Source organism: Rhincodon typus, chromosome 25 (genome assembly GCF_021869965.1).
Source record: "Rhincodon typus isolate 14 chromosome 25, sRhiTyp1.1, whole genome shotgun sequence".
Taxonomy (NCBI): domain Eukaryota; kingdom Metazoa; phylum Chordata; class Chondrichthyes; order Orectolobiformes; family Rhincodontidae; genus Rhincodon; species Rhincodon typus.
In genome coordinates, this window is record NC_063356.1 from 42,715,644 (window position 1) to 42,740,378 (window position 24,735).

Below are 24,735 nucleotides of genomic sequence, written 5' to 3' on the forward strand. Positions count from 1 at the left end.
TTCCCCCCCCCCCATCCTCCCATCCCGTTTCACCTTCATTCTCCTCTCATCCTGAGCCCTCTTCTCCCTCCCCCCTCATACCACTAAATTAATTCGAAGGTTTAGATGTTGTCCCATCACTCTGCTAAATTGATCAAAGCCTTTATTGAATCCACTTCCTTGAAGATTAATGTTTTCCTCTGCCTTCGATCCAGGCTCTGGCATCAGCTCACAGTGGAACTTCTGGAGTTCACACTGATTCCATGCTTCCCATCTGGGGATAATCTGTTGCAGGTAGGATTATCAGGATTTAAGGCTTTCAAAATCGACTTTATGCATTCCGTTGATGGTTTAGCCTGATGTTTCATCCACATTGTTTCACCCATTCATCACCCCACTATAACAGAGTTGAGGACTTCAGTGTGAAGTCTGAAGTGGAGTGACACATTTGGATCTGCAATGGCAAAGCATTAGACTGTTGTAGTGTTTCACCATAATCAAGAAGAAGATTACAGACTAAAGGAAAACTGAAATTAAAAGCAGAAACTGCTGGGAATGCTTAGCAGCTCTGGTAACATTTTGTGCAGAGAAATATAGGTAAAATTTCAGGTCATCAGTTGAAGGATTATTGATTTGAAAAGATTTCCAGTTTCCACAATTCTGCCTAACCTGGTGAGCATTTTACCCTCCCAAAATTAGCCAGAGCCACTTTATATCTTGCTGCGCTGTGTCCAACCCAAGTTTTGTCTTGCTTTGAAATCCTTTAATCCATTCTGCTGCTATTCATGTATTAGGTCTTGATCCCTGAAACCTCTCATTCTTGTGTTTTGAACCCTTTCATGGCTCTGCCTCTCTCCAATTTTGGAACCTTTTCCAGTCCGACAAGCTGAGCAGGCATTTTGCACCAATGATGTGCTGACATTTGCTCAATTACATAATTGGGTGAAATATTGATAAACTGTGAAACAAAGACTTTAAATTTTAACAGATGTGTTAAGGCTGCAGTGCTATGCTTGGAATGTTTTCCCTCTTCCTACTGCAGAAAGTGTCAGGTTTCATACAGAATTTCTTGGGTTCCGCCACCCACAGGCCTGTCTGTTGAAACAAACGGTGATTTATATGCTTGTGATGTCTCCCCTGCATGTTTTATAAACAGTATAAACAAAATGGTCTGGTGTGTACATCTTCTGCATTATCGATCTGGATGTGATGATGCTTAAAATAGATGGTTTGGCTTCTTCATAAATTTAGAATTGCTTGAATTTATTTTGTGCTTGATACATATTTGATCAAATGATCACCTGGTCATATATAAACGGCTTGAAAAAATTTCCCAAATGGTTCCCAAATAGAGATGTACAGCACAGAAACAGACCCTTTGGTCCAACTCGTCCATGCTGACCAGATATCTAGTCCCATTTACCAGCATTTGGCCCATATCCCTCTAAACTGTTCCTGTTCATAAACCCATCCAGATGCCTTTTAAATGTTGTAATTGTAACAACCTCCACCACTTCCTCTGGCAGCTCGTTCCGTACACGCACCGCACTCTGTGTGGAAAAAGTTGCCCCTTAGGTTCCTTTTAAATATTGTCCCTCTCAACTTAAACCCATGCCCTCTGGTTTTGGACTCCCCTGCCCTAGGAAAAAGACCTTGGCTATTCATGTATCCATGTCCCTCGTGATTTTACAAACTCCTATAAGGTCACCCCTCAACCTCTGATGCTCCAGGGAAAATAACCCCAGCCTATTCAGCCTCTCTGCAACTCAGGCCCTCCAACCCACCAACCCTGGCAAATTCCTTCTAAGTCTTTTCTGAACCCTTTCAAGTTTCACAATATCTTTCCTATAGCAGGGAAACCTGAATGAAGGCAGTATTCCAAAAGTGGCCTGACCAGCGTCTTGTACAGCCACAACATAAGGCTTTGTAAGCAAGCTGCTGGGTCCACAAGCAACGGTGGACTGATGAGTGGAGCAGAACCAGCATGTAGGGCTCGGCCTCAACTTTCTATCTTTCCTATGATTCTGTGTTTGATTCAATTCCATCAGGCTTCATACCTTGCTGCACTGCTGACATTCTAGGTAACTATGGCAAGCTATCCTCCCTGTTCCTCATTTATTTATCTGAAGCTTTTGACTGGTTGACCATATCATTCAGTGAATCACTTGCAATAGTTTCTCTTTCTGCATCCACACCATCAGCTCTGATGGAGGCAACGGCCTACTGATATTATCGCTGGACTGTTAATCCAGTGACCCAGATAATGTTCTAGGAACCCGGGTTTGAATCCCGTGATGGCAGATGGTGGAATTTGAATTCAATGAGAAAAATCTGGAATTAAGAGTCTATTGATGATAGTGAATCCATTGTCGATTGTCAGGAAAAACCCGTCTGGTTCAATCTTGTCCTTTAGGAAAGGAAACTGCCATCCTTACCTAGTCTGGCCTACATGTGATTCCAGACCGCAGCAATGTGGTTGACTCTGAACTGTCCTCTGGGCTATTAGGGATGAGCAATAAACGCTGCCTGGCCAGCAAGGCTCTCACCCCATGAATGAATTTTTTAAAAAAAATCCCGAGGATCTATCTTTGCACCCCTTTTGTTTTGCATCCACATATGATCCTTCAGCAATATCATCCAGAAACATAGGGTCATACAGCACAGAAATAGACCCTTTGGTCTAATCAGTCCAAGCTGACCATGATCTCAAACTAAACTAGTCCAACCTTCCCGCTCCTGGCCCATATCCCTCCAATACGTTCCTATTCATTACTTATCCAAATGTCTTTTAAGTGTTGTAATTGTAGCTGTATCCACCACTTCCTGTGGAAGTTCACTCCACACACTAACCACCCTCTTTTTTTAAAAAAAAAATTGCCCCTCATGTCTTTTTTAAATCTCTCTCCTCTCACCTTAAAAATGTGCCCCCTAGTCTTGAAATCCCCCATCCTAGGGAAAAGACAACTACCATAAACTCTATCTATACCCCTCATTGTTTATAAACTTGTATAAGGTTGCCACATAACCTCCTACGCTCCAGTGAAAAAAGTCCCAGCCTATCCGGGCTTTCTTTATAACTTAAACCTTTCATACCTGGCAACATCCTGGTAAATCCCTTCTGAATCTTCTCCAGCTTAATAATATCCTTCCTATAATTTGGTGACCAGAACTGGAAATAAATTCCAGACATGATGGCAGGTTTCATATATAATATGTATGTGTGACTTGACCTCACTGAAACTCTACTTGTCTGACATTTGGTAGGGAATAAAGATTTATTTCCACTCAGCTGAATGTCAAAAAGACATTTTAAAAATTATTTTTCAGGATGGAGATATATAGTTAGTGGTATGCCATAAAAATCAGTCTGAGGGCTTCAATTATTTACCACTTATATTAGTGACTTGGAGGAAAGGACAGAGTTTAAGGCACACAAATTTGTTCGCAATACAAAAATAATTGGGACGGCATGTTGTGATGAGGTTACAATGAATTTCTAAGGGGATATCAATAGGTTGAGTGATTGAACAAGAATTTGGCAGATGGGCCTTAATGTAGGAAAGTGTGAGGTAATGCACTTTAGTAGGAAGAATCAAAAGGTCGTCTATTATTTAAATGGAGAGAATCTCCAAAGAGAGTGCAGTGCAGAGGGATCTGGGTCTTCTTGTGCATGAAACACACAAAGTTAGCTTGCAGGTGCAGCAAGTAATTAACAAGGCAAATGAGATGTTGACCTTTATTACCACAGGGTTGGAGTTTAAAAATGGGAAATCTTGTTATAACTGTACAGGGTGTTGGTGAGGGGACACCTGGAGTACTGTGTACAATTTTGGTCCCCACACTATTTTAAAAAAAATAGACTAGCATTGGAGGCTGTTCAAAAGAGATTCAGTATGCTGATTCATGGAATGAAGGGTTGACTGATCAAGAGTAGCTAAACAGGTTAGATTTTTATTCATGAGAGTTTAGAAGAATGAAGGGTGATGTTGTTGAAACATACAAGATTCTGAGGGGGCTTGACAGGGTCGATGTTGAAATGATGTTTCCTCTAGTGGGGGAGTCTTACACTAAGGGACATGGTTACACAATAAGGGGACACTCGTTTTAAAACTGAAATAAGAAGAAATTTCTTCTCCCAGAGAGTAGTGGATGGCTGGAAGATCACCAAGTATTTAAAGAAGAGGTCATCAGATTTTTGAAAGATCAACACTTTGATGGCTATGCTGAGCTGGCACAAAAGAGGAGTTGAGGCCTGGGCTGTTGAATGGCTTGTAGGCTTGAGAGGCCAAATGGCCTATTCCTGCCCTTATTTCTTCTGTTCTTATGTTCAAACTTGCCCACAAAATAATAACATGCATTTATACTGGAAATGTATCTCCAGACATAACCCTGCCTTTACTAATTTTTTTACAGTTATATGAACACTTCATAAGTGACTTCGAACACCGGTAAGCATTTGATAGAACGTCTATTGGAGACCCGGGGCACAGTTACAGAAAAGTCAGATTTAGCTAGCTGTAGAACAAATTATCTGTTTTTCGAAGGCTTCTAAAAATGAGCGGAGTTTGGAGTCTGCACTCCTGACTAGAAGCATGGAACCATGCTGACTGGAAAGTGTCAGATAGTGTGGTGCATTGTTAGAGTGGGTGTTTATAAACTACCCTTTGGTATTTTCCTCAGTTTAAGATGTTAACGGGAGTGGAATGACTTTTGGAATCGATGATAAAGTGCACCAAGGGCATTATCAATATGGCAACTATAAGATGACATTTTTAATACAACTCAAAATGAAAACAAAAAGTACTGGAAGTACTTAGGGAGATATTGGAAGAGAAGAAAGATAAGTTAATGTTTTGGATTCATTCTCCATTTGTAAGGTGCATTTCTGTAATTAATGTTTTCTTACTCAGAATAAACCCATTGTCATTGGTGGAAATCATTCTTCGTGTGGTTCGACAGATGAGTGGTATGTTTCTTAACTCCATTTTGGTGTATCTGTTTGTCCTGATGGTTTGTATTTTACCTTGTCAAACTCTCATTTGTGTTGTGTCCTGTATTTTCAAGATATGTAATCATAAAGTAAATGTTTACACCCGACGTGCTTGAAGTCACTGCCATTGAAGTCATGACTATGCACCTGCACTGCAATGGAATTGGAGGTGATGCACCTCTTGTTGCTGCTTCCCCCTTAATCCTTCATTCTGTACTCCCTTTGTACTCTGTTCCCTTCAGCGTCCACTGTGTCCCATTGTCCACCCTCCTTGCTGTCCTATTGCCCTGTGGTGGAAAACAATGGACTTTGCTGTATCAGTGATTTAATAATTTTATATCTCGCCCTTGGACTTAAATGAAATCAGATCACAATGGATTTTTTTTGATCAAGAAATATAACCTTTTAACGTGATGAGTGCGCTCCATCACCACCACTTTGGTTGTGATGGCCTAGTGGTATTATTGCTGGACTGTTAATGGAGAGACCCAGGTAATGTTCTGGGGACCCAGGTTTGAACCCTGCTATGGCAAGTGGTGAAATTTGAACGCAACAAAAATTTGGAGTTTGAAGTTTAATTATAACCATGAAACTGTTGTCGATTGTCAGAAAAACCCATCTGGTTCACTATCGCCCTTTAGGGAAGGAAATCTGCCATCCTAACCTGGTCCAGTCTACATGATTGAGATGTATAAAATTATGAGAGGCATAGATTGAGTAGACAGGAAGAAACTTTCCCCTTGGTGGAGGAATCAGTGACCAGGGGCATAGATTTAAAGTAAAGGACAGAAGGACTAGAGGAGATGTGAGGAAAAACTTGCTATGCACAAGTGGTTTCAGCATTTCCTATATTACAATAGCACAGCAAGCTCCCACAAGTAGCACTGTGAAATTGACTAGATAATCCATTTGTAAATTGAAGGATAATTATAGGCCAGGTAGGGTACTCCTACTCCATGATATCGTGCTATAAGATCATTCTTGGCCCTTTGAAAGGGCAGTGAGTTCTCCATTTACATTTTTATTTGAATGATGGCACCTGAATGTTGCAGAATTCTTTCAGCACTACATTAGACCGTCAGCCTAAATTATGTAGTCCATCTATGGAATGGGGCTTAAAACGATGACTGGCTGACTGTCTGAACCACAAGTGAAACGTTCATCACAGAGGCATGCCTGACACTCTTGTTTTGGGAGATGACTTGATCAGGCTCAACTCCCAATTGAAAAGCCTTCCGACATATTTTATGCCTTGTGTTGATAAACCCCCGCTCTCCCCCCAACTTCTGAAGGTTGTCAGCAACTGCAGAACTATGCGTCAGCAAAACCCCGCATTCCACCAGGGATGAATGGTTGCAAGGCTACTGTAGAGTAGCAGGACTCCAATCATCTGTCAAATGGTGTTATATGGTCTTTGTGTAAAATAGCCTTTCTGGCGCTCATCTCAGTTGTAGGTTAAACAAATCATTGAATCATTATTTTGTGCAAAATGTCATCACCTTGGAATGAGAGTTAAAATGGTAGAAGCTCAAAGAAAGGGTTTTGATTTTGGGAGATTTGCACCTTGACTTTGTTTATGGATTTTGTTTATCTCAGATGCACAGATGGCTTTAAATCTACTTGAAAAGACATGGGAAAAGGTAAGGTGAAAAAGGAAGTATTAAACTGTTTTAGCACTACAATGTGGAACTTATACTGTACCTCACTGCCTCTACTTGCATTTCGGGGAAGAGAAGGAGGATGTTGACGAACAACAAGACAAAGATGTTGGTGACAGTCCTCACTGATGGTAATATGGCAGAATCCTTTGAGATCAAGATTGGTGTCAAGCAGGAATGAGTCATCACTGACACCACGCCCCCACCCTGCCACCCTTTTCTCTAGCCATATGGGTAGGATGCCTGAGTTCCAATTGTCAGAGCATGTCATCTTTGTTTAGTTCGAGGAAGGCACTCAAACTAGAGGAAAATGAAATATTTCAAAGACACCCTGAAGTCTTCCCTCAAGCAGTGCAACATAGATATCAATGCGTGGGAGATCCTCGTTCAGAAGAAGGCAACTTGGAGGAGGTTCCTGGATGAAAGGACACAATTCTTTGAGAACCTCCATTGCCAGGAGGAAGTGTTGAAAATGAACCAGGAAAAGGAATACCAGCACTCTCAAGGCCAGCGACCAGTTCCATCTCCCAGAGACACCTGCCAAGTATGTGGGCGGAGATGAGACTCTCGGATCATCAGCTACACAAGGACCTAATGAATCCATGACCAGTAACACAGAATTTACTGAGTAGACCACTATACTTGTTAACAAGTTATTAACAACAGTCATGACTTGCATCTCATAAGCTTTCAGAATGCATTGATGTGTGGAATGCTTGGTGAGAGAAAGAGAAGTACTGCAGGTGCTGGAAGTCTGAAATTAAAACTGCTGGAAGCATTCTGGTCATGCAGTATTTTTGGAGAGAGAAACAAAGCTGCAGTTTAGGCCTGACTTTCGTCAGAACTGGACAAAGTTAGAAATGTAACAGGTTTTAAGCAGATGAATCAACATAAAGGTCTGCATTAGGATGGAAGACAGGAGAAATTAAATGGCAAAAGAGTTGGTGGTGGGTGTCAAAGGAAAAGGTAATGGGACAAACAAAGAAACCAATGCATTGTTATATTTGGGTGCAATTCCACAGAAACAGGGTCTGGATCAGGGTGGGATATGGTTCCAAAGAGACTGTGGATTGATTAGGCATTGATAGGACCTGGCATCAGGCTTGGATATGATTCTACAGAGACTGATTGTGTGTTACTTTTGAATCTGGTTCCACAAGGATAACAAACCAGCAGAAACAGAACTGCTAAGACATCATTGGGCAGGGATAGGCAGGCAGATTAATTTAGGAAATGGATAACTGAGCAAATGAAGATGAGAATAAGAGGGTACCATCTGCTCAGGGTTTCAAGCAAGAATTGCACAGATGAAGAACAGATCTCTTATATACTTCCCACAACTCAAACTGGAAGAATGAGATGTAATGGCGAGTGTACGAACCTTGCGCATAGAACTAAACCTTGAGTGATGCAAATAATGTCCATTACCTTCCTGTTAAAAATGTTTATTGTTTAAAATAGAGCATGCACATATATCAAGTCGATTTAACAGTAGAAAACAGACTTAGAGTAAAACAGCCTTGGAGAAATCCTAAAGCTACCTGTGTGAAGTGTTCCAGATACTGATTACAGCCTTTTGTCTTTTATCTGACAGGTGAAGGGTGATGATGAAGCCATGATTCTCTGTAGAACTGCCATTGCTGCTATTAAAATCAAAATTGGGGACCTCCAGGAAACTAAGGTAATAAAAGACCAAAATTCCATAGCATGTGTATAGAGAGAGAAGCAGCGGTAGTCTTGAGAAGAGTAGAAAGTGCACCATTTGAATGCGATATGACCTAGCTTTTTAGAAGATTTGTAGCTCGGGTCATGGATGAGGTTGCAGACTTGCTTGCCAAGCTGGTGTTTTTGATTGCGGACGTTTTATCATCCTGCTAGATAACATCCATTGCAAACTGTGGCACATAAATAACAAGTGGATCAGAACACCAACGCTTCACCGGAGGCACATTGACAATGTTACCTAGCAAGGCGATGAAGCGTCTGCAATCAAACACACCAGCTTGGCGAGCAAGTCTGCAACCTTAGACGTGACCTAGCTTTCCAATATGGAGTATCTAATGAAAATACTGGTTGTGAATGGAAAAGCACAGTCAAGAGAAGGATAAACAAAGCGGTTTATTTGCTTTAAAGATAACAGTGTGGAGCTGGAGGAACACAGCAGGCCAGGCAACATCAGAGGAGCAGAAAAGCTGACGTTTCAGTTCCGGGACCCTTCTTCAGAAATGGAGGAAAGGGAGGGGGAGGGGGTCTGAAATAAATGGGGGGGGGGGGGGTCGGGCTGGGGAAGGTAGGTGGGATGGTGATAGGTGAACGCAGGTAGGCCATTGTGGGGATTGGTGAGTGAGGTGGGAGGAGCAGATAGGTGGGAGAGAAGATGGACAGGTCAAGGAGGCCGGGACGAGAGGGAGGGTTGGTCATGGGATGGGAAGATTTTGAAGCTAGTAAAGTCCACGTTGAGACCATTGGGTTGTAGGCTCCCAAGGCGGAATATGAGGTGCTGCTCCTCCAGTTTCCACATCACTCTGTGCTCTGACCGCCATTACGTTCCCTGAAAAAGAAAAACAGCCATCAGCAGAAAGGCTTAATATCTCTGCTCGGACGTGAAAAGGCAGAGTGAAATATCTGCTTCCTGCAATTATATCGCGTTGAAGGCAAACCAAAATACATTTTAAATTATTTTAATTTAAACTCCAATTATTGTTAAACTTAGCATTTTTAAAGTAGTTTCTGTTTTCCCTGTCCCAACGAAGATGATAAAACAATTAGTTTTCCTTCAAATGTGTCAGTTTCTACTTCAAATCATTAACAATATAGGAAATTTGAAATGACGAATTTTATTATGTTGGAACTTGCGCTGAAGACTTCCACACCATTTAACATAAACACAGTTGGACTACGGTCACAATAGAAGTCAGGTTTTAGTTCACCTTAATTTCAATAAAACGCAGTAGAATAACACAGCTCACTAAAAGAAAACTAAATTGTCATTTTTCCTATTCTTTCTTCAGCACCTTTTCAAATAATTGTTATAAAACTGAAGCAAATGTTATCTAACATTAGAAATGAGGACCAAAAAGAATTTTAAATTCTGTTTTGGAATAGTTCATCCTTCTTCTCGATCCAGTTTATAACTTCTGATATTTGCTGCTTAACTTGTATTGACAAAATGTGTGTAACTAAGCCAACATATCATCAGTTTAATCTACAGAAAATAATTGCAGCTTTTTTAACCACTAGTTTCTAGTTTGTTTCAACCAAACATGAAACCAACCTTTTGTGAAGTGGTGGATTTCGAAATTGCACATTGTTAGTCAAAATAGGATGTAAATCAAAAAATGAAATAAATATACTTAACAATTACACTTGCATAATTTTGAGCAGGTATAGAGCCCTTGGAAAAAATTGGAGTTTGTTTCTATGTGGGGATAATGAACTGTTGTTTGTCTTTTATATAAATGATTTGGATGAGAATTTAGGAGGCATGGTTAGTAAGTTTGAGGATGACATCAAAATTTGTGATATAGCAGACAGTGGAAAAGGTTATCTAAGATTACAAAGGCATCTTGATCAATTGGGCTAATGGGCTGAGGACTGGCAGATGGAGTTTAATTTGGATAAATGTGAGGTATTGCATTTTGGTAAAATGAACAAGGGTGGGACTTGTACAGTTAATGATAGAATCTGGATAGTGTTGTCGAGCAGAGACCCCTAAGGATTCAAGTACATAATTCTTTGAAAGTTGCATCGCAGAGTGGTTAAGGTGGTGTTTAGCACGCTTGTCTTCATTGCTCAGACCATTGAGTATAGGACTTGAGATGTCATGTTGATGTTGTATGTGACATTGATGAGGCCACTTTTGGACTACTGTGTACAGTTCTGGTCACCCTGCTATAGGAAGGATATTATTAAATTGGAGAGGATTCAGAAAAGACTTACAAGGCTGTTGCTGGCACTGGAGGGCTTGGGAATTATAAGGAGAGGCTGGGGAGATTGGGACTTCTTTCACTGGAGTGTAAGAGGTTGAGAGATTTATAAAGAGGTTATGGAGGTTTATAAAATCATGAAGAGCTTAGAAAAGGTGAAATGCAAAGGTCTTTTCCCTAAAGTAAGGGAGTTCAAAACTAGGGGGCATTATCTTTAAGGTGAGAGGAGAAAGATTTAAGAGACCTGAGGGGCAACTTTTTCTCACACAGGACAGTTCATATGTGGAATGAACTGCCAGAGGTAGATGCAGGTACAGTTACAACATTTAAGAGATTTGGACAGGGACATGAATAGAAATGATTTAGAGAAAAATGGTCCAAACACAGACAAGTGGGACTAGTTTAGTTTTGGAAACTTTGTCAGCATGGGCGAGTTGTGCCGAAGGGTCTGTTTCCATGCTGTGTGACTTTGACCTTGCAGATCACATCTGCCTGTATACTTCCAACATCCAAGACAAGTCAGAGTTATAGAGCTGTATGCCATGGAAACAGATCTTTTGGTCCAACTTTTCCATGCTGACCATCCTAAATTAATCTAGTCCCATTTGCCCACACTTAGCCCATATCCCTCTAAACCTTCTTTTTCATATACCCATCCAGATGCCTTTTAAATGTTGTAACTATACCAGCCTCCACCACTTCCTCTGGCAGCTCATTCCAAGCACATACCACCCTCTGTGTGGAAAAAGTTGCCCCTTAGGTCCCTTTAAATCTTTCCCCTCTCATCTTAAACCCATGCCCTGTAGTTTTGGATTGCCCAAAGGGTTTGAGCAACCACTAGACTTTTGAAAGGGAGACTTGCATATGAAAAAAATATTGATCCTTCTCATGGATTCATGGCCCAGAGATTTCCATGAATTCTCTCAAACTTTCATACAAACTTTGTTTCTTTGTTTTCAACTTATTGGAGCGTTATCTCAACTGCTTCTTATATTTGTAATAGCTGCACTGTATGCTCCCGCTCCAGCTCTGGCTTCTTGCTCACTTCCTTTCCTCCTCCCTCACTCTCTCCCACAGGTATAGGTGAGATCCCAGCATTGTCACTTAGTGTGATTTTTCTTATTTCCCCGCACCCTTGTCAATTTTAAACTGCTGTTGGTCTGGCGCTATACCGTTTTTGTTATTCCTAGGTGACATGTAGGACATATAAACAAGGAACAAGCGTAGACCACTCAGTCTTTCAATCCTGCTCCAAAAATAAGAAGATCTGATCTTTGATCTGATTTTAATTTCAACTTAACATTCCTGCACATCCCTCAGATTCTTTCATCCCCTTTGTAATCCAGAATCTATCTACCTCTGCCTTAAAAATATTTATAAATTCTGCTTCCACTCCTTTTGAGGAGGGGAGTTCCAAAGACACTCAACCCTCAAAGAGAAAAGGAAGGTTTCCTCTCTTTTAAATGGGTGTCTGATTATTTTTAAGTTATGACCCTAGTTTTAGATTGCTCTATTACTAATTCCCCAGGTTTCTTTTCTGTAGAGCTAACATTTACTTTGTTAACTCTTCTTTTTCTTTTAAATCTAAAAAAAGTTTTTATCTTTTTATATTTTTGGCTAACTTTCTCTTGTATTCTGTGGTATCCTTGAGATTCTACTACTGCGGTTTCGGCACCCAACCTGTACTGCCATTCTCATTGAGTTGTTAATAAATTATATAGTTATATTATCCACTTATTTATGTTGGTTTTTACATTTTATGTTAACTTTACCACTGGTGTATGTAATATGTTAAAACTTGAACAGAATAAGCATCAACCAAATAAGATACTCCTAATAAACAGGTGTCTGTGTCAGATCTGATGTTTGGTTCGAGCTTCCTGCTTTCAAATTCTCCTTTTCTAAAACCAAACCATAAACTTATAAACTTTTCTGTGATCTCACTCTTGCTTTTCTTTTCAACAAGAACTGACTGCAGGCCATTCTTCCCAGTCTGGCCAGGAGCAGGGAGACCTTCTCTTCCTCTGTCCCCCTTCTTTTGCATTGCCCCAGGCTGTCTTTTTATATTCTCTTCCACCTTATGCCCCCAAAAACTCTGGTTCTCTCCCATGTCCCAGTGCGGTGCCCCCCCCAGGTCCAGATCTCACTCTTCCTCCTCCTTACCCCCAACCCTGTTGTGATCTTTTCTGCCTCCCCATCCCCAGGCTGTGTCCCTTGTAAATCTGCATGTGCAGTTTAAAGTGTCACCTGGTGCTAGTGTCAGCAAATGCTGCCTCTCTGTACCATACGTAGTTCCTAACTCTTCCATATTATCTCCACTGTTTTTTTGCGATCTCACTCATGTGATTTCCTGCATGGCATATCTAAGGTTTCAGTCCTGTGCTTATAGGTTTAAGATGCTCTTAACCTGAGATTCATGAGAAATGGCAATAACACATGAGCCCTGTTTTAAAACAACTTTATTAAAAATTCAAAACTACAACTGGGGCAGCACACTAATGCTACATGAGATTATGAGGACAAACATATATGAATTTCTGTAGATTATATCTTTACAGTGACTGACCAAGTTGCATTATTCTCACCTAAGAACGGATTGAGCTTTTCACAACGTCGACGATATTCAGGAACAGTCATAAAGCACAGAAACAGACCCTTTGATTAAACCAATCCATGCCAACTATAATCCCAAACTAAACTAGTCCCACCTGCCTGGGCTTGGTCCATATCCCTCTCTTTCTTATTCATGTACTTATCCAAATGTCTTTCAAATGTTGTAATTGTACCAACATCCACCACTTCCTCTGGAAGTTCATTCCATACAAGAATCACTCTGTTTTCAAAAAAAAAGTCCCTCAAATCTTTTCTAAATCATTCTCCTCTCACCTTAAAAATATGCCCCCTAGTCTTGAAATCCCCCATCCTAGGAAAAGGATACCTACCATTCACTTTATCTATACCCCTCATTATTTTATAAACCTCCATAAGGTCACATCTTGCGTTCCAGTGAAACAAGTCCCAGCCTAACCAGTCTCTCCCTATAACTCAAACCCTCCATTCCCTTGTAAATCTTTTCTGAACACTCACAGATGGATGCCACACCGTGCCAGGAGCCTGACGGAGAACGTGCAGGGTTCAGGGAAGGTCAAGCAGTCTGCTGCCAGAGATTTCCAGGCCCTGCACTTAGGGGGACATAGGGGACGGGTCCTCTGTGACACCCCAGCCATGCTCTTGCCAGCCAAGGCAAGTGCAATTGATTGTCAAATGACCTATATTGACAGGATCCTAAAGGAATATAAATGTTCATAATACAAATCATTCAATTGGATTTTGAGTTCTTTATCTGATACAATGGAATAAAAGTGCTTTCCACTAAGTTTAATTCCATCTTTATTGACTTGCCATACCCTCTGCAGGTACAGCGTGCTTAGGGTTGCTTTTCTTATCTATTTCTGTGCCTCCTGGTCAGTTCAACAACTGGAATACCATCTTAACCTTCAAGCCTACTTTGAGAGGCATTGTTGTTTGTATTTGCTTGTGATGAGTTATTTTTGCTGCACACTAACTTTCATGTTCTAACAAGCATGTCAATTAGGCATGGTTAACTGCAAGGCCTGTTGTGGATATGGTTGCTTACTGTCTATACTTCTTAATGGTCCAACTGGCTCTTTATCTCTAAGACAAGTGCAAAGTTTAATGGCTTTTCCTTTAAAAAAAATTTTGAGTCTCATCATATTGTAGCAGACTAATGAGCTCATGGTAAAGGATCCTTTACTTAAGAGTGATCATCACGTGATAGAACTGCACATTCAGTCTGAGGGTCAGAAACGTGGGTCTAAAATTAATGCCTTAAATTTAAGGGAAATTATAGCAAACTTTGTTTTAACTGGCACTCTAGACAAACCAACAGAAAATTATATTCCTCAAATACTGTGAAGTTTACATGAATGTTCTTTGCAATTATTAGTTTTTTTTTTCACTTATTTACCTCAATGTAAATGAACTTGTTCAATCAAATGGCAACATGAAGTTGAATCAACTGTTGATATTTTGAGTCAATTTCTCCTCAAATACCACAATTGTCTGAGTAATCAGTTGAGGGTGAGAGTGACAAGATTGTCAGCCAGTAAGTTTTATTACAGGCAAAGTTACACTATTGATAGCATTAAAATCAGAACAGAAACAGATACTTCAGTCCAACTTGTCCATGTGGACCAGATATCCTAAATTAATCTAGTCCCATTTGCCAGTGTTTGGCCCATATCCATCTAAATCCTTCCTATTCATGTACCCATCCGGATGCCTTTTAAATGTTGTAATTGTACCAGCCTGCGCCACTTCCTTTGGCAGTTCATGCCATACAAGCACCATTCTCTGCGTGAAAAAGTTGCCCCTTAGGTCCCTATTAAAACTTTCCCCTCTCACCTTAACCTATACCCTCTAGTTTTGGATGCCCCTACCCTGGGGAAAAGACCTTTTTATGACAGTGATGTGTATACCCTCTGTATTATGTTTCTATTACTTAGTGTGTGATTTACATTGATTATGTGGACCTCTTGATCATCTAGAATATTTGATCAATCAGCACACTCCTGGTCCCATAGGTGCTGGGTAATGAAAAGCTTACTGTACAAGGATTTGAAGACACTTGATTAAACTGCACTTGGAAATAAGTTCAAAGTTAAAACAGTAGCTAGTTAAAACACTTTAAAGAGATATTTCATAACACAATAAAAATGTAGTCCTGAAATGTGTCAGTGATAGTCTAAAGAATTAAAGAAGTTTCAGAAACCAGCAAAGGGTAACTAGTTTTTAAAAAATGATAAATTAAAGTATGAGAGTAAACTAGCAAGAAATATAAAAACACATTGAAATTTTCTACAATCACAAATATTGGGGTACAGAAGGCCAATGTCTGCACTGGCTCTCCTAAGCATTTTGATTTATTGCCATGTTTCTGCCACATGGTCATGGGATTCCAGAGAATAGGAATTTCTCCCTTTTCATTCCTTCTCTGGCGTTCTGTCTCATCTTTAAGGTGTTTGTAATGCAGCTCGATAGATAAGTTGTCCACATTTCAACAACTCCTCCCAGTCATTAATACCTGTGCTGCTGAGCGTCAAGGAGAGCTTCAGAATACTTTTGTAGCATTTTCTTTCTCCTGGCCTGGAACACTCGCCGTTTGAGAGTTCAGAAAGCAGGACCTGGCAGGCGAGTTTTTTCTCAGCCATCCAAATACAATGTGCAGTCCACTGTGATTGCAGTATTTCACTAAGGGACCATCCTTCTGATGGGACTTGGCGTTAAGTTTCTGTCCACCTATTTGGGACTGCTTGGCATTTCTCTTGTGGGGAAAAAAACAAAGTTCCTCTGCTGGCCTAGCCAGTATTTACCCGTTAACCAACTTGCTATCCTCCCTAACCACAAAGGAGTGCCAAACCAGAAAGATGGGGAAAGCAAATTCTACATTAGTTTGTAGAACATTTTTCTGTTGTGTTATGTTTGTGGGTCCTTACTGCCCACAAATTAGCCTACATAACAGTGACTATGCTTCAAAAGCAATCTATTGCCAATGAAGCATTTCGGTATGTTCTAAAATTATATAATGTGTTAAAAATTACAAATTCTGCCTTTCTTCCTGAGGGTGGCATTTGAACTTCTCCAGCATTACAGTCAGATCAGCTGGGAGTGATTACAGGGCAGTATTTTTACCTCGGGGCTTGGATGATGTCAATCATGTTGAAAATTTCTTGAATTCCAGTAAAAGTCACTTTTTAATATATTCGTGATTTTTGCTCTGTGGAGTTGCTGGAGCAGTCTGTTCAGTTTCTCTCTGAAAATGTTCTCAGAGTGTGAAATGATCGTAAAATAATCTGAATGGTTCAGTGATAATCTAAATCTTCTATACAAACAAAGATTATTCTCATATGTGAAACCTGTATAAAAATATGCTCCAAAAACATTGGAACTTAGAGACCCAAATAATTTGCATGCTAAAATATACAAGAGGCACTCTGAAATCTCACACATCAGCAAATTACAAACTATGAACGGTCTTGAATTCACCAAGTTTTTTTGCAACTTGAAACATGGCCATTGAGTGTCAATGTGATACATCAATGTGCTTTATATAAGGAGCCTTCCACCCAGTACCAATAACAGCGGAGAAACCGTTCTATAATCTGGGATTGACTGTTTACAAGGCTCTAGTCCAGGAAGAGAGCTGTTAAGCTGCCTCAAATGGTACTTGGGAAAAAATCCACATTGTACTGAAAAGTTTTACAGTGCATACAATGACCATTTTGAAAATGAAAATATCAGCTTAGAAAAAAACTGCTGATGCTGGCCCATAGTGTACAGATTTCACTGTATATCGGCTCGAGGCAGTGTGCAGTCAAAAGGCATGAATATTTAAATGTTCTGAATATATTGATATATGTTTCTTTTCATTTAGTGATATTTCCCAGACCTAATCTGTAGTATCTGTTCTCCCACTTATTAGAAAATCATTGAAGAAGTTGATGAGATGCTGCAGAAGTTGCCGGGAGTAACGTCTGTCCATGGCCGGTTTTATGATACTTCCAGCAGTTACTATCAGGTAGTGGGTGACCACGCTGCTTACTACAGGGAGGCTCTGCGGTATCTTGGCTGCACTGAACTCTCCGACTTATCAAGTAATTGCTGCTCTGCTCCTTTTTAAAAGTATGCAGTTTCTTTTTGATAGCCAAAATTTTGGGGGGGGGATGCTGATTGACAAGATGTCTGTAATTTCTTGCTCTTTCTTCATTCCTCCTTTTAATTATTTTCTTACCTACAAATGTTTTACAAACTAATGTAGAATCTGCCTTCCCCACCTTTCTAGTTTGGCATTCCTTTGTGGTTAGGGAGGATAGCAAGTTGGGTAATTATTTTGTGAATTCAAAATGTCTTGGGACATTGCACACTATTACAGAGCTTGTTTCTGCCAATAGTGACTTTGAAAACAATGGAAGCATCCACCAGTAGGAATAACACATTAAGTGAATCAATTTGTACAGGGCTTCAAATGGATTTCACTGCAAGGCAAATCTCTTACACATGTGCACACATACAAGCACAGTCATCAGCTGCATAAACAGAGCAGAGAGCCTGATTTTGTTGGAACATAAAGATTACGTGATACTCAGTTCCACAATTTCTGTGCTGAAATGCTCCTAGTTAGTGAATAAAATAATCTAAATATTTTTGAACAATCTAATTTTGTCAGCAGTTGGAAATTAATTGAAATCTACAGTTTAAATTTGAAAATTGCTGGTCTGCTAAATGTGCATGGACATACTGAATTATAGAATAGTTCAGTCCAGAGTAGGGATTTAGTACAAAATGTTGGGACCAGTTCTTTTTAGAATGATTTGGTTCGTCTCAATTTCTCAGTCTTTCCCTTTACATCTGCAAATCTTTTTCACAGAAATACTCATCCAACTCCCTTTTGAAGTTTGCATTGATCCCATGTGTTTTATTAATTCCCATGTTTACCTGACTTGCCACCTTCAAATACTTGCTGAAACACCACTATACCTCTCTTCTGTTCCACCTTCTTTATAATTATACTAGTTAGCTTATATTGTCACCTCCATGTTCCTTCCAAAATCAATGATGAATTTCATTGAGCATACATCGGCCCATTACAGTAGTGTACCCGTGTCTTAAAGTCAATGCTATCCTCCTCACCGTTTACTTATCCCAGTTTTCTGCCATTTGTAGATTTCACAATTATGTCTGGAGCCCCCAGCTCAAGTCACTAATGTGTATCTAATACAATGACCCTAGTACTGAATCTCAGATAAACTTTACGGTCTATTTCTTGTCCAGTAGCCAATTTTATGTCTATGCTGCTACTGTCCCATTTATCCTGGTGGCTATGTTTAACCAGCAAACCCAAAATGTAATACTTTATCAAATTACTTTGAAAAACTCTGTACACAATGTTAACTGAACTCCCTTCATTCATATCCTCACTGTTGCCTCAGCAAAAATTTCAATCAAGTTGGTCACGATTTGCCCTTAATATTTTTTTGCTCGATCTCCTTTTTTAGGTGATGCTTAGCCAAGTGATTGTTCTTTTTCCCAGATTATCAGTTATATAGGGTCTCGCCACTGACTTTATTCTCCCCCTTTATTAACAAGAATGTAAAATTTACAATTTTCCACTCCTTTGACACCACGCCTATATCTAAATAGATTGGTCTATTGCAGACAGCACCAACACCAATTTCTACCCTTACTTCCTTCAATGACTTCAGTTGTATTCTCATCCGAATGTATACATATATTCAGTTTGAGTACTAGAAAGATTGAAAGTATTTCTCTGCTTTTAATTTATCCAGTATATTCTCAAATTTCTGGCATGCCACAGCTTTGATGAAGACCTCTCATTTGGTGAATTTGAAATGATTTTTTTTCTGGGTACCATTTGCTTCTTGCACTAGTGCTCAGGAAGAAACAGTTTTTAACCTTTTTTAATTTTTGTTTTCTTCATTAGTGGGTTCACAGCAGCAGAGAGCATTCACTCTCGGCCTGGCTGCGCTACTGGGAGAAGGCATTTATAATTTTGGTGAGCTGGTGAGTGGCAAATAAAAGAACTTGCAGAATTGTTCTTGACAGTTCATGAATCATTTTCTCAGCTGCTTCAGAATTACGGTTGTTCAATGGGTAAATGATGAGTTGGATCGTACAATCAAATTATTCAATAGTACAGTTCTTAAAAGTCGTAGAACTCAGGAAACAACGTTAATTGCTGCCTTAAGTACATTGCTAATCACTTATTGATACCATATGTAATATTCTGCATTTGAACTTCAGCTGTATGTTGTGATGAAATCATTGTATATGCTCTTCTAATTTTATCAAACATTCCTGTTGAGTCCTGAAGCAGTTACTACTCCTTCCTTTGTATTTATATGTGGCCTTGTATTTTAGTCGAAATCCACCTGTTAGTGTCTGGTCTCTCTCCGTGCCTGATTTGACTTGCATACTCATCGTTATATTGTGAGTACAAAATTCAGGAGCATATTAAGCTGGTGGTGGCCACTCTGCACACTAAGAAGCAGACGGAGCACAAATCCTTTGGGAATGCGTAAGGAGGAGGGAATCAGATTTCTGAGCAGGAGGGGCCTGTACAAGTGACATGAGACTTACTTGCCTAGGACCAATAGCTCCATAGGAAGGTTAACAAGTCCAGTGGGAGAGGATTTAAACTATTAGCAGTAGGAAGGCCACCCTCCCAATAAAACGTTAGAAAGCAGAAACAGAATCTGCAGAGGAATAGGATATACAAGTAGCATTGGAAGGAAACGTAGTTCAGAAATAGGAATGATCAGACAGAAGGGCTGCCGAAGATGGATTTGGATTGCATTTGCACAAGTACTCAGACCATGGTAAATAAAGTTTGGTGAGCTGCAGACACAGGCAGCTACATTTTTCACATTTATGGTATTTTGATAGTGGAGACTGGGTCAAAGAAGGAAAGGGTGCTTTTAATATACCTGGCTAAAATATATTCGGGGAAAAATGAGAAGAAAGAAAAGGAGAGATGATGGCTACACTGAACTAATATATTGTTACAGCATTGGAATGGTAAGAAACTGCTGGTTCAAATGCAGATCTACCCAAAATTAACAAAGAATGGAAAGCTATTGCGTAAGAAACCGGCAGGTAAAATTGGAAAAGAGATAGAGAAGTACATTGCAAAAAGATATAGAAATTTTAAAGGGGTTTTGTAATACCCACTAGAGATTTTGCAGTTATGATATGAAGAGCAAAAACAGGGAGGAATTTTTGATAAGAATCATAGAATCCCTACAGTGTGGAAGCAGGCCATTTAACCCATCGAGTCCATACCAACCCTCCAAAGAGCATCCCACCCAGATCCAACCCCTACCCTATCCCTATAACCCCGCATTTCCCATGCCTGATCCACTTAACCTGAACACTAGGGGCAATTTTGCATGGCTAATCCACCTAACCTGCACATCTTTGGACTGTGGGAGGAAACCGGAGCAGTCGGAGAAAACCCACGTGCACAAAAAAATTTTCTTCTTCAGTACATTTTAGGCCTATGAGGAAGGAATCTTGCAGTTGCCTGAGAAGGTGCCATGCTAGGGGAATGAGGTGGGAGGGGAGCACATCAAGGTGTCACAGAGACACCGATCCCTTTGGAATCCCGACAGAGGTGATGTGTTTGGTGGTGATGTCATCCTGTAGATGGCAAAACATCCTTTGAATGTGGAGACTGGAGAGGTGCAAAGTGAGGACAAGAGAAACTCTGAGATAGTAAGAACTGCTGATGATGGAGTCAGATATAAAACAGTGTGGAGCTGGAGGAACACAGTGGGCCAGGCAGCATCAGAGGAGCAGGAAAGTTGACGTTTCGGTTCGGCACCCTTCTTCAGAAATGGGGGAGGGGGAAGGGAACTCTGAAATAAATAGAGGAGGGGTGGGGCTGGGCAAGGTAGGTGGGATGGTGATAGGTGAGTGCAGGTAGGCAGTGGTCGGGATTGGTCAGTGAGGTAGGAGGAATGGATAGGTGGGAAAGAAGATGGGCAGGTTGTGTCAGGTCAAGGAGGCGGGGATGAGGGGGAGGGTTGGTCATGGGATGAGGCTGGAGTGGGGAGATTTTGAAACTGGTAATGTCCACACTAAGACCATTAGGTTGTAGGCTCCTAAGGCTGAATATGAGGTGCTGCTTCTCCAGTTTGCCGGTGGCGTCATTGTGATACTGGAGGAAGTGGTTCAAGAAGGATGGAGTAGGGGCAGAAGTGCTGAAAATGGATCTAATGTGGCTGAGGGCCAAGCCAACCAGAGTTGGGGTTTTCCTCATTTGGGGAAAAAGGATTACATGTTGGAGGCACTGAAGCATCATCAATATAGATGCAATGGGGTCGGGGTGGGTGGGATAAAGAGAGAGAGACTTGGAAATGGAATGGAATTCTTACGGGAAGTAGGGCGTGACAAGTATGGTCAAGATACCTATGGGAGTCGATGGGCTTGTTATGAATATTAGACAAACTATCCCTGGAAATGGAGAATGAGAAGTCAAGAAGGAATGGCAAAATATCAGATGTAATGGGTTAGCTCTGGGTGAGAGAAGGAGGTGGCACCAGTAGTCATTGACATATAGAGAAAGATGTAGGAGGAAACGCAAGTAGAACTGGAACGGTGAATATTACACATACTCCACATAATGTTACGTAAAACAGGTACCTGTAGCCAAGCTTTGAATTTGGAGGAAATTCAACAACTTAAAGGAATCTTTCAATGAGGGAACAACCTAAGGGGCAGGCCATTTAAGAATGAGATGAACAGGAATTTCTTCACTCGGATGGTGTTGTCTTTGGAATTCTCTGCCTCAGCGGGTCTTGAAGGATCAGTCATTGAGTACGTTCAAGACTAAGCCGGATTGCTTTCTGAGGATTTATGACATCGGGGTATGGAAATAGCAGTAGAAAGTGAGCTTAGGATCATGGCAGATCATCTACCTTATGTTGGTTTTCAACTGGTGTGCTACTACCAAGTGACAAGAGCACCTTGAAATTTTCAGGAAGCAGCATGTATTACTTGAGTGTTGAGGCTATGCCTGTAGTTACAATCTCCTCCACAGCCTTGATGCCTATTATCAAAGGCAGTATCTGCTGACACCAGGCACCCTGTCAAATGTGCACGTGCAAGATGCTATGGATGAGATGATGGCTGTGGTTTTGTCACAACTGTTAATCCAGAGACCCAGGTAATGTTCTGGGGACCTGGATTCAAATCCCACCATAGCAAATGGTAGAATTTGAATTCTTTGAAAATCTGGAATTAAGAGTTTAATGATGACCATGAAATCATTGTCAATTGTTGATTGTTCGCTTACTAATGCCCTTTAGGGAAGGAAACTGCCACCCATACCTGCTTTGACATACACATGATTCCAGACCAACAGCAATGTGGCTGACTCTCAACTGGAAGGCCAGCATTTAACTTCAATTAGGAATGGGCAATAAATGCTGGCCTAGCCAGTGATGCTGTCATCCCATGAATCAATTCCTAAAAAATGCCCACAAGACCACAGATGGGTATACGATACATGCGTGGACCTTGTAGAATTTTCTCATTGAAGTGTACCTTGATACTGTAAAGGTTGTGAACTACTGATCCATGTAAATGGTGGAGCAGGCTCAATGGGTTGAATGGCTTTCTATGTTCCTAGTCCAGTGGAGGGTGGCGGGTGGATGGGAACTGTTCAGGCCTTTGGTCAAGTTAGAAGAAGCAAATGTTGGATTGTTCTGGTGGTAGATGGAGGTATTCCTGAGGGATTTGACATCCATCTTAAAAAGAATATGGTGAAGGCCTGGAAACTGGCATTTGTTGAAATGAGTGACACCAACAAAATCACTAACATAGGTTCAGACAAGGCAACAATAAGTAGACAATATAGAAAGAATTCAGTGGGACAGAGTCGGGCTGAACTGATGGGTCTGCTAGGTCAATCCTGCTTGTGGATTTTTGGGAAGGAGGTAGAAGTAGGCAGTTTGCGTTTGAGCGATTATAAGGTGAAAAGCTGTGGAGGGAAGATTTCCATAGGTGACGAGATCAGTGACAGTCCTGGAGCCAGTGGCTTGATGTTCAGTTATGGGGGTCATAATCCAGAGAGAGATGGGAAGAAGCAACTGTGAGTTGGTGCTTTACCTCTGCAAGGCAGAGGTCTCTGCACCAGATGACAAAAGTACCACCCTTGGCAGCAAGTTTGGTAATAGGGTTATAACTAAGAGAATGAATTGCTAGGAGTTCTGAGGGAAACAGGTTAGAGTAGGTAAGGGGATGGGATGCAGAGAAATTGTCACAATAACAAGTAACACCCCAGAAATGGTGATAAACCAGGCAGTGGCACGGAGGGAGGAAACATAGGGGATCACCAGTGAAGTAGTCTTGATTAAACTATTGGAGTCGTGGGCTGACAAATCTCCATGCCCTGTTGGACTGCAGGTTTTTAAAAGAAGCTAGTGAGAGTTTATGTATTGTTTTCAATTTTCCAAAACTCCCTTGATTCAGGTACAGTCTCATCAGATTAAACTTAGCAAATGCAACTCTTATTCAAAAGGGTGGCAGACCATAAAAGGATAGTACAGGTCAGTTAGCTTAACTGTCATCTATCTGTCATAGGAAACATCATTGAAGCTGTTATCTAAGTCCCCTAGTAAAACTTCTTGAAGTTCAGAGTAATCAGATTGAATCAACATACATTTGTGAAAGGGAAATCATGTTTGACTAACCTGTAGGAGTCCTTTGAGGTGGTAACAAGTTCTGTGGAGAAAGGAGAACTTTCGGAGGTACTGGACTTGGAATTCCAGAAGGTATTTGAAGTGTGATATCAAAGGTTATTGTGCAAAGCGAAAGCTCACGGTGCGAAAGTGGATAGAAGATTGCCTGTGTGAACAGATAGCATAATGTGTCTTTTTCAGGTTGTCCAGATATAACATTTGGTATGCCATAGGGATCAGTGCTCCGGTTTCAACTGTTCACAATTTCTGAAGAATTTTGATGAAACAAATGAAAGTATGGGTGTCAAATCTGCTGTTAACATAAACTTCGTGATAGAAAAGTAAGTTGTGAATATGGCATAAGGAAGTTACAGAAAAATACATCAATGTTAAGTGAGTGGGCAAAGACTGAATATTGGGGCAAATGTAACATTGTCCATTTTGGCAAGAAGAATAAAAATTTTTTTTCTAAATGCCAAGAGTTTGAGCAGCTTTGAGATGTATCAAGGTGTCCTAGTGCATGTATCGTAAAAGATTAGTGTGCAGGTACGGCAAGTAATCAGGAAAGCTAATTTAATTTTATCACATCGCAAGGGGTATGGAATACAAAAGTAGAAAACTTATTCTTCAGTTTTACAGGGCACTTGTGAGACTACATCTGGAGTAACGAGCACAGTATTTGTCACCTTATTTAAGGAGGGATGTAATTATGTTGGAAGCTGTTCAAGGAAGGTTTGCCAGAATGCATGGAATGAGTGGGTTAACTTATGAAGACAAGTTGGGCAGTCTAGGCTTGTATCTGCTGGAGATTTAGAGTAAAGGGCAACTTGATTGAAAATATAAGATCCTAAAGGATCTTGGAAGGATAATGTTGATAGAATGTTTGTTCTTATGGGAGACTC

General features: G+C 40.6%; 1 protein-coding gene across 2 annotated transcripts in view; it reads left to right on the top strand.

The window, feature by feature from the left end:
- The window catches only part of LOC109935957 (26S proteasome non-ATPase regulatory subunit 13), a 35,529-nt gene that overhangs the window by 605 nt on the left and 10,189 nt on the right, over nucleotides 1–24,735 (top strand). The window contains exons 2-8 of one of the 2 annotated variants that reach the window (XM_048612127.1): nucleotides 195–273; nucleotides 4,393–4,427; nucleotides 4,890–4,945; nucleotides 6,566–6,609; nucleotides 8,222–8,308; nucleotides 17,056–17,151; nucleotides 19,075–19,146. In XM_048612127.1, the coding sequence (XP_048468084.1) occupies nucleotides 195–273; nucleotides 4,393–4,427; nucleotides 4,890–4,945; nucleotides 6,566–6,609; nucleotides 8,222–8,308; nucleotides 17,056–17,151; nucleotides 19,075–19,146 (469 nt within the window). Of the gene's footprint in view, nucleotides 1–194; nucleotides 274–4,392; nucleotides 4,428–4,889; nucleotides 4,946–6,565; nucleotides 6,610–8,221; nucleotides 8,309–17,055; nucleotides 17,228–19,074; nucleotides 19,155–24,735 lie in introns of both variants that reach the window. The other variant, XM_048612126.1, reaches the window with a different exon arrangement.